Below are 10,884 nucleotides of genomic sequence, written 5' to 3'. Positions count from 1 at the left end.
TCTTCCACCCAGCCCAAGGTGCTCAAAATCGTGTACGATCTCAGGTTTTTCCCTTGGCTGGAAGCTGGGAAAAAAACTTCAGATAATACCAAAGGTAGACAGATCAAATGAAAGCATCATATCTGACCTTTCTAACAAGTGTATTTATGTCTTGAACACTCAAACGGCGTCTCTGGTATCCAGTCTGAGCTATTTGACAAATTAGCAAATCTTGTCAAAAAAACTTTTTGGACAATTTTTGGTAATTTTCGGTAGCAACCTTCATGACTGTTTTCAGGTCGATGTATCCACCACGACCCCATTATATATCTCAGGTGATATAACAAGAGTGGCTAGTGCTCAATTCCAGGCTCCAGGTACATGTCTGACTCCAATTTGTGACATTTCGAGGTGTTTGGTGTCAAACTCATTTTTTCTGTTATAGGCCATAGAGCTCAGAGTCACATCACATTTCTAGTTCTGGACCCAAGGACCCCATAGTATACCTCAGATGTCATAGCAGGAGTGTCTAAGAGCCATTTCTGGCCTCCAGGTAAGACAGATCAAATGAAAGCATCAGATCTGACCTTTCTAACAAGTGTATTTATGTCTTGAACACTCAAACGGTGTCTCTGATATCCAGTCTGAGCTATTTGACAAATTAGCAAATCTTGTCAAAAAAACCTTTTTGGCAATTTTTGCTAATTTTCGGTATCGACTCTCATGACTGTTTTCAGGTCCCTGTAGCCACCAGGACCCCATTATATATCTCAGGTGATATAACAAGAGTGGCTAGGGCTCATTTCCAGGCTCCAGGTATATGTCTGACTCCTATTCATGACATTTCGAGGTGTTTGGTGTCAAACTCATTTTTTCCATTATAGGCCATAGAGCTCAGAGTCACATCACATTTGTAGATCTGGACCCAAGGACCCCATAGTATACCTCAGATGACATAGCAGGAGTGTCTACGCCCGTCCGCGCCTGGACCGCGCCCAGCGCCATACCCCCTGTCCCTCACGCTGACCAGCCCTCCCGCATTACCTACGATGCCGCCACCCTCCTAGCTCTTAACCCCGGTCGCGCCCCCAACTGCGTCCAAGCCGCTCCTGGACACACCCATGGACCTTTCTCTTGCTACTCCTGCAAATTCATCGGCACCGACAACATCTCCGCTATGACCACACCACAGATTCCAGACCCCAATCACCTACAATGCATCCTTCTCAACACCCGATCGGTCCACAGGCACGCCGTTGACCTATGGAATCTACTAGACACCATCTCTCCAGACGTCGCCTTCCTAACAGAAACATGGATGAACGCTTCCTCCGCCCCAGACATCACCATTGCCATCCCTGAAGATTATAAGATCACACGCAAGGACCGTACCGGCCACACAGGAGGAGGAATCGCTATCGTCCATAAAAAATCAATCCGCATCTCAACCAGCTCTGACGCCAACCTTGCCAACTCTGAACACCTTCACTTCCAGATCCACATCGACCCCAAGACCACACTCAGAGGCACCCTCCTCTACAGACCACCAGGACCCCGCGCAAAATTCAGTGAAGACATCACGGACTTCATCACTCCACACGCGCTCCCCTCCAAAGATTACATCCTTCTGGGAGACCTCAACTTTCACCTTGAAAATAACAACGACCGCAACACCACCACCCTCTTGGACAACCTCGCCAACCTCGAACTTAAACAACTGGTCACTTCCCCCACCCACATCACAGGTCACACACTCGACCCCATCTTCACCTCCAGCAATCATGTCTCCTTCAGCCACACTACGGATCTCCTCTGGACTGACCACAGCTGCGTTCACTTCACCTACAACAAGCCGAAACCCTTCAACCACCTCCAACCAACTCTGCAAAGAAACTGGAACAAAATCACCATCGACCAGATCTCCTCATCGCTCCTTCTTAACACCCCAGCCCACTCTTCTAACCCAGACCAAGCCGCCGCCAACTTAACCCTATGGTTATCCAAGACCGCCGACACCTTAGCACCACTGAAAAAACGTCAAAGCAAACCTGGCAGCAAGAAAGCCTCATGGTTCAACGATGATCTTAAGAAGTCCAAGAAACTCTGCCGCTCCCTTGAAAAGGCCTGGAAAAAAGACCCAACCACTAGTACCAAGGACGCCTTCAAAAACGCCACCCGCACACACCACCAACTAATCCGAAAGGCCAAGAAAACAGCATTCAAGGATCGACTTGACAACAACGCCCACAACAGCAAAGAACTTTTCAACATCGTTAAGGAATTTACCAATCCCTCGGCCAACTCCAACGACATCACCCCCTCTCAAGCCCTCTGCGACTCCCTAGCCTCATTCTTCCACAACAAAATTGCAGACATCCACAACAGCTTCGACAACCAACCCGGAGACCAACCCACCCAACCATATGCTGAACATTCTCCCCCCTTGAACACCCTTAACGACTGGAACCCAATCTCCACTGAGGACACCATCCGCCTGATGAACTCCATCCACTCAGGATCCCCCACAGACCCATGTCCACACCACATCTTCAACAAAGCAGACTCCGTCATAGCACCGCACCTCCGAGACGTCATCAACTGCTCCTTCAACTCCGCCACCTTCCCGGAAAACTGGAAACACACTGAACTCACCGCCCTTCTGAAAAAACCCACAGCGGACCCCACCGAACTCAAAAATTACCGCCCCATTTCGCTCCTTCCTTTCCCGGCCAAAGTCATCGAGAAAGCTGTCAACAACCAGCTCGCCGCTTTCCTCGAAGCCAACAAATGCCTCGACTCCTCACAATCTGGCTTCCGAGCAAAACACAGCACTGAGACCGCCCTCATCGCAGCAACAGACGACATTCGAACTCTACTGGACAATGGAGACACAGTCGCCCTCATCCTCCTCGACCTCTCTGCAGCCTTCGACACAGTCTGCCACAACACCCTTTTACAACGCCTCAGAAACATCGGAATACAAGGAAAAGCCCTTGAATGGATCACCTCGTTCCTCACCGGAAGAACCCAGAGAGTCCGCCTTCCACCATTCAAGTCCGAGGCCACTGAAGTCATCTGTGGCGTACCACAAGGATCCTCACTCAGTCCCACCCTCTTCAACGTATACATGAGTCCCCTCGCGGCCATCGCCCGCCAACACAACCTCAACATCATCTCTTACGCGGATGACACTCAACTGATCCTTTCTCTCACCAATGACCCCAGCACCGCCAAAACTAACCTACACGAAGGAATGAAAGAAGTTGCCGAATGGATGAAACACAGCCGTCTGAAACTGAACTCAGATAAAACAGAAGTCCTCATCTTAGGTACATCCCCCTCTGCATGGGACGACTCCTGGTGGCCGGAAGCCCTTGGAAAAGCACCCATCCCGACAGACCACGCACGGAACCTAGGCATTATCCTAGATTCTTCACTTTCAATGAACAGACAAGTCAGCGCCGTATCCTCATCCTGCTTCAACATCCTTCGCATGCTCAAAAAAACATTTCGCCGGATCCCCACCGAAACCAGAAAAACAGTCACCCATGCTCTGGTCACGAGCCGACTGGACTACGGAAACACCCTCTACGCAGGTACTACCGCTAAACTCCAGAAGAAACTCCAACGAATCCAAAACGCCTCAGCCAGGATCATATTAGACATCCCGCGCAACGAACACATCTCTGGTCACCTGAAAGACCTCCACTGGCTACCCGTCAATAAGAGGATCACTTTCCGACTGCTAATCCACGCACACAAATCACTCTACGACATCGGACCAGAATGCCTCAACTCACGACTGTCCTTCTACACCCCCTCCCGCCAACTACGTTCTTCCAGCCAAGCCCTCGCCACCGTACCTCGCATCAACAAGACCACCATGGGAGGCAGATCCTTCTCATACCTGGCTGCTAAAACATGGAACTCACTCCCCACTTACCTTCGCCTTACCCACAACCACCTTGCATTCAGAAAACAACTTAAAACGTGGATATTTGACAAGTAATCCTCCTCCCCTCCCTAAGCGCCTTGAGACCCTCTGGGTATGTAGTGCGCTATATAAATTCTTTGACTTGACTCTAAGATCCATTTCTGGCCTCCAGGGGTGACTTTTTGAAGTTTTTGTGGTTAGGGGGACAAAGTGACTTCTTCCACCCAGCCCAAGGTGCTCAAAATCGGGTACAATCTCAGGTTTTCCCCTTGGCTGAAAGCTAGTAAAAAGCTTTAGATAATACCAAAGGTAGACACATCAAATGAAAGCATCATATCTGACCTTTCTAACAAGTGTATTTATGTCTTGAACACTCAAACGGTGTCTCTGATATCCAGTCTGAGCTACTTGACAAATTAGCAAATCTTGTCCCAAAAACTTTTTTTGACAATTTTTGCTAATTTTCAGTATCAACCCTCATGACTGTTTTCAGGTCTCTGTAGCCACCAGGACCCCATTATATATCTCAGGTGATATAACAAGAGTGGCTAGTGCTCATTTCCATGTTACAAAACAATTTTAAAAAATGAAGCATATTTATTATTTAAATATAAAATATTCAAAATTGAACTAATATAAATATTTATTTTATTAACATATAAATGAACTACTTTTAATTAATTCTACATATATATCACTTTCAATAATTATAAATGCATAATAACATGTATTCTTTCTTTTTGTAGCTAGCATATTACCTTTTCAATTTAAACATCAGAAAATATTAACTAATGGGAAATTGATGTAATAGTGCTAAAGATTTTTTAAACTTTGTTCTTCATTTAAAAAAAAATATATAATATAAATATAATTATTTACATTCATGTTATAATGTTAAATACATATTTTAATTGTCCTTATTTTTAGCCATAGGGAGAGCGCTATTACAAATTATAGTCTCTATATGGAAAAGTATAGGTAAAAGTAAAAAAAAAACATTTAGTTCTATGTTAAATAATAATGATGTAAATTATCTGTATACATGTGTTTTAAACAAATAGAGCAAAATTATAGAGCGCACAATATAAGCTCAATTTGAATTAAATCATTGATGTATTTAAATATTTAAAATTAAATAAAAATGTTCTGAAGTTAAATAACAAAATTAATTCCCACCCCAAGTAAATAAATAGGCATTTTTATTATGGTTTAATACTTAATAAAAGTAGTGTATAGAATTAACTTATAGTCATTTAATTTTATTTTAATAAAAGTTCTTAGTTTAAAATTAAACTAAATTATCAGTGCACTAATTTACAAATTACAAAAACGTTTATTAAAATACTATATAATTAAATAAATACATAATATGGCTATTGTTGCATATTTCCATCATTAAATTATGTTTATATTTTTAAATAAAATAATATAAAATAAAAAAAATATAATAATAAAATACTGCTATTTAATGTACCATTATTTCCTATGGGGTTTTATTTATTTAAAGCCCTTACCTCCATTATTTTCTATGAAAGGATTTTACTGTACCAGTGGTTTGATATGAGTAGTGAAGGAGTAATTTACTTTTTTTCTCTACTAACTTTAGAAGTGCAGTTTGTGAGTAGCAATGGGCTTACTCTTTTGTGGGTGGGTGCATGTTCCACCCTAAACCCTTCCCTTTACACCTCCTTACTCCTCCCTAAACCAGTCCTTTAGTAGTTAGTATGACCCTTTTAACCAGCCACTCCACTAATTACAAGTGCACGGTTGGGAATGTTATTTTTATTGCACCTTTTAAAATCCTTTTAAAATCCACGGGAATTGGAATTTAAAGGTTTGATAATTATTGCCCTTTAAAATGAGGCAAAATATGCAGAACTGTATACATACCTAGGACCGGATGTTGGCCAGTTTGTGACCTCAAAATTGGTCTGCCCCATGTACAAACCCTATTTTGCAAGTCGTTAATCTATTACCGACTTGCAAAATAGGGTTTGCGACTTGCTATTAGGAAGGGCCGTGCCAAGGGCGGCCCTTCCTAATAGCGACTCACACTTCAAAGTATGATTGTTTTGCGACAGCAAATGCAGTCGCAAAAATTCTCACATTTTACCACCCATTTCAAACGGGTGATAACAAACTTGCAAACGGGAAGGGGTCCCCGGAGGGACCCCTTTCCCTTTTTGACTAGCATTAAAAATATTTTTTAAGAGCAGGCAAAACAGTCACGTTTTATTTTATTTTTTAAATGCATCCCAGAAAACGGGCTCCCTTTGTAAAAAAAACCCTGCTTAAAAAGCAGTCCCAGACAGGGAGTGCTAGCCATTCCCAATGGGGTTGAAAATTGCACCTGCTCATGAATAATAATAAGACATGTAATTTGCGACCCCATTAGGAATCGCAAGCAGAGTCTGAGACACTGTTGTAAATTACATTTTGCTAGTTGCAAACTGCGACTCGTAAATTGGTAGGATCGTACATTTGGCCCATAATATATGTTGCCTTTTTTACAGGCCTTCTTCCCCTGATAAAGTTTGTCAGGTTTGACCTACCGGAATTTATTAGTGGAAAACTCTGAACATGTGATTATTATCAAACTTTCAATCCCTGCACAAGCACATGTTTGCAAAGAATTTCGAATTCAGCCCCACACTTTTAATGAGGGCCTAAGTAGTAAATTAGCATTGGTGATGATCTCCTCATAGAAAAGATAGAGGATGTGGAGATGTACACTCGTAGATTGTTTTCGTCATGTTATTGAAGTGCTACTAAATGTACTACAAAATGCTGTTTGTGAATAGGTCTTACAGAATGAAGAGCTTGAGAGCTTGAATGACATGGGCCCACAGTGACTATACAGAGCACAGAGGATGACAGTGAGGCTCTTAGACACATGTATGAAGTCCCTAATCTAGAATATGCAATGCGAGAAGCTTCTCACACCAGATAAATATCCTGAGGATCATACTGCTCCGAGAGTGTGGGACAAGTGGATGTGCAGTACAGGAGACAGTGCATACATGAGCAGACATTGATAGGGGATGTGCAAAAGATAGGTGGGGGCTTTACTGACAGATTGAAACGTCTGACCACATAGACTTGTAGCGTGGGGTAGATCTCACATGCAGACATTGATGTAAACTGTCCATTGTTATGTGTCACATAAATGGGTTTTGTCTAATTGCATTTGGTAATCTGGAATTTATCTACAGGTTCCAGAATGTTCTGTTGGTAAAAAGATAGAGAGATGCGGGTGAAAGTGTTACACATGACATAGATCATTTGCCAGCCATGCACATCAATAGACGGATGAAATATATTAGGACATATATATTCATGTAATTATTTTGAAAGTTTGGCTTGTTTTTATTTTCATACTTTTAAAGGTTTTCTCTTATTAAAGCAGCGTCTTACACAACAGTACCAATTATCCTTATTTCATCTGCCTTTCTCAACGTTTTGATAGCAAGCGATTTGGACGTGCAGTTTTTCATGCAATCCGTTAATGTAATGAGAGCTGGGACAGCGAAGAGACTAAGGGCCTGATTACGAGCTTGGCGGTCCTATCGGAGAACCGCCACCGCTGCACCCACAGGAGGACCGCCACTGCTGCACCCACAGGAGGACCGCCACCGCTGCACCCACAGGAGGACCACCACCGCTGCACCCACAGGAGGACCGCCACCGCTGCACCCACAGGAGGACCGCCATCACTGCACCCACAGAAGGACCGCCACCGCTGCACCCACAGGAGGACCGCCACCGCTGCACCCACAGGAGGACCGCCACCGCTGCACCCACAGAAGGACCGCCACGGCTGCACCCACAGGAGGACCGCCACCGCTGCACCAACAGGAGGACCGCCACCGCTGCACCCACAGGAGGACCGCCACCGCTGCACCCACAGGAGGACCGCTAAGCCCGTGAGGCACCCACCTACCTGATTCGAGAAGAATCCAAGGCGGGTAGGTAGTGCAGCAGCAGACCCATGGCAGCAGCATGCTTTGGCCCAAGATTACAACCAGCCATCATGCCACTGGCATGGGACCCCGCCACGTCTTGTGCACAGTGTGGCATGCACCATTGCGACTTCGGCCTTCAATCCACATTGCCACCTCTGCCGAATCCTGGAACCTTGTGGTGGTGGCGGTCCTGTGGTAGTTTGACTGCCACACTCCTAATAAAGCAGGCGTTCCCACCAAGTTGGCGGTGATCAGACCGTCACCACGAGTACGGCTGTCCCAGGACAGCCATACTTGCAATGAGACCCTAAATGTATATTGCTCAGGAAGTAGACTATATGGTTCAAAATGATAAATCTGTGAAACCTGGCTTTCTTTCTAATGGTCCACCAATGACAAACATTTTATGCTTGCAATAACCACACTCCATTCCTGAAGCACGACTCTGGTAGCTCTCTGTTGTGGGTTCCACCACCCCCCAACCCCAGTGGAGAGATGTATTTTCCCATCATGTCACCTATTTGTGAAATTCATGTATGACACTTGATCACTTATAATATATCAATTGTAAGGTCCAAACAACTACTTCTTAGGCAATAGCCAACATGGCCAAGTGAGCTTTGTTGTGTGCATATTGTCATAACAGTGTGTAATGACTATCAAAATGCTTTCTTACAGAGAAATATATTTGCATGTTGCTCACAGTCACCATAATAATAACAATGAATAATGTCCATTTACTAGTCCCAGCAAAAACTCTTCATGATGAGGGGCTGCTATTCAACCTTCATGGGCAACGAAGCACTAGGCCTTTGATAACAGTAACATTTTACTCTCACTCTACAATGGGTTATTAAGCACACACACCCATCAACTCAAACCCCCCTACCCAGGTAAAATCAATGAAAAACCCTGTCTGCTCTGTGACATGTGGGAGAACCACCTAGATTCCTGGGAGGCATGTGCATCCAAAGGTTGTACAATGTTGGCAGGTATGGGAACAAATAGTAGCTACAAGCTTCAATAACAAACAATGATGTTTATAGTTTTAATTGTGTTTGCCAATGTTTGCTTTAAAATCAGGATGATTCTATTACATATTTTCTACAGTAGGTTAAGCTAAACCCACACTAGTATGACTTATTGTTGTGTGTGTGCTCTTTATATGGTCCTTTGTGGGGTAGGATCCTCACATTCCCTTCTAGTCAAGCAGGTCTGTTGCCTGCCAGACGCTTATCCTCCAGATGTGTTTATGCCTTCCAGATGCTTATCCTCCAGAAGTGTTTATACCTTCCAGATGCTTATCCTCCAGATGTGTTTATGCCTTCCAGATGCATATCCTCCAGATGTTTTAATGTCTTGTACACGCTAATCCTCCATATGTGTTTAGCCCACAGAGAGTGGTGCAAGATACCTGTTGGTTGTGCCTTTGTTGGGAGAGGCCTGGCTATATCCAAAACTCAGGGGTATGAGGAGAGGGTACGAACAGTTCAGCCAGTCAAAACCGGCTGCTCCTCTTGTTGAATACCAGCCGATATTACATACGCCTATCGCTGTTGTGAGCTGTATTTGAAAAGCCAAACCCAAGAACATCTCTGATTTCTAAAATCATAACACAGGGTGCAAATGGCACCAGAATTGTCAATGATGCAAGGTACCAAGACCTGGGGAAAAACTTCAGTAATGAAAAAAATATATTCCAGCAATACATGCTTTGAAATATTAAAACATGTTTTATTTTTGTTTCTTAAAAACTATTTTGTATTCTTTGTCTTCCTCAGGGTGTTTTTAAAATCTCTGTTTTTCAGGCTGTATATAATTGGATTACATAGTGGAGTTAAAGCAACATATAACAGAGACAATGCTTTGTTGTTTTTTACTGAAACCATTGTTGCGGGTCTCAGGTACGTAGAACAGATAACTCCACAGAATAATATAACCACAGTGAGGTGGGAGCCACAGGTGGAAAAGGCCTTGCGTCTCCCTCCTTTAGACCGGATTTTCAGGATTGTTGAGATGATGTTGATGTAAGATGCGATAGTTAAAGAAAAAGGTGTTACTCCAACTATAAAACCAGCGATGTAGTTTGCTGCCTCAACAGCGCGAGTGCTGCTACAGGGAAGATTCATTACAGCTGCCACATCACAGAAGAAATGGTTGATTGTGTGAGACCCACAGAATGAGAGCCTAGATATTAGTACAACATGCGGTATTGGGACTATGAAACTAATTATCCAGCATCCGGCAGCCAGCTTCATGCAAACCACATCATTCATGGTTTCAACATAGCGCAAAGGATTGCAAATGGCCACATATCGATCATAAGCCATGACTGAGAGAAGCATAAATTCTGCAGACACCATAGACATGAAAAAAAACACCTGCAGCAAACATTTATTTAGAGAAATGTGTTGTGCCTCCAGAAAGAAGTGAGCCAGCATGTTTGGGAAAATGATTGTTGTGTAACAGATGTCAAGAAAGGCTAGGTTTGTGAGGAAAAAATACATTGGTGTGTGCAGATGTGTGTTGTAATAGATAATCACCACGATAAGAAGGTTGCCCACAAGTACCAAGAAGTAAACCAACAAAAAAGCCAAAAAAAGTGGAACTAGAATTTGCGGAAAATCATTAAAACCCACAATGATGAACTCAGTAACTACAGTTTGATTTTCACCTTCCATGCGTCATGGAATGCAGCTTTCCAGTGTCGGGCAATCAGAGATATCTGCAATTAAAGAACAAAAAGGAAAGTCAGTACACATCACCACCATCTGGCAGTCGAAGTTGATATGTTTACTATCAGAAGAAACTTATTGAAATGGAGGCAAAAAATAGGTGTGTAGTTAGCCAGTTCTAATTGTTTCTTGTGTGTATTATGCATTTTTTTTTCACAGGGCAATGATTGACTTGCATTATGTCTGTTGCTAATTTATAGGTTGGTTACTTATTTCTATAATAGAGTGCAGCTGTAACTATTTAAAACTTGTCTATAAGACACAGGACATTACC

The 10,884-nt window shown here is 43.3% G+C and overlaps 1 protein-coding gene across 1 annotated transcript; it reads right to left on the bottom strand.

Moving 5' to 3' along the window:
- Positions 1–9,629: 9,629 nt before the first annotated feature.
- LOC147666473 (olfactory receptor 5V1-like) lies at positions 9,630–10,556 on the bottom strand. Its single transcript, XM_086949062.1, has one exon. The coding sequence runs from the start codon at positions 10,554–10,556 to the stop codon at positions 9,630–9,632; it is 927 nt and encodes a 308-aa protein (XP_086805188.1).
- Positions 10,557–10,884: the final 328 nt, after the last annotated feature.

Source organism: Lissotriton vulgaris, unplaced genomic scaffold (genome assembly GCF_964263255.1).
Source record: "Lissotriton vulgaris unplaced genomic scaffold, aLisVul1.2 SCAFFOLD_4622, whole genome shotgun sequence".
Taxonomy (NCBI): Eukaryota; Metazoa; Chordata; class Amphibia; order Caudata; family Salamandridae; genus Lissotriton; species Lissotriton vulgaris.
The sequence above is the reverse complement of the archived record's forward strand: the minus strand, read 5'-3'. Positions and strand labels throughout refer to the sequence as shown.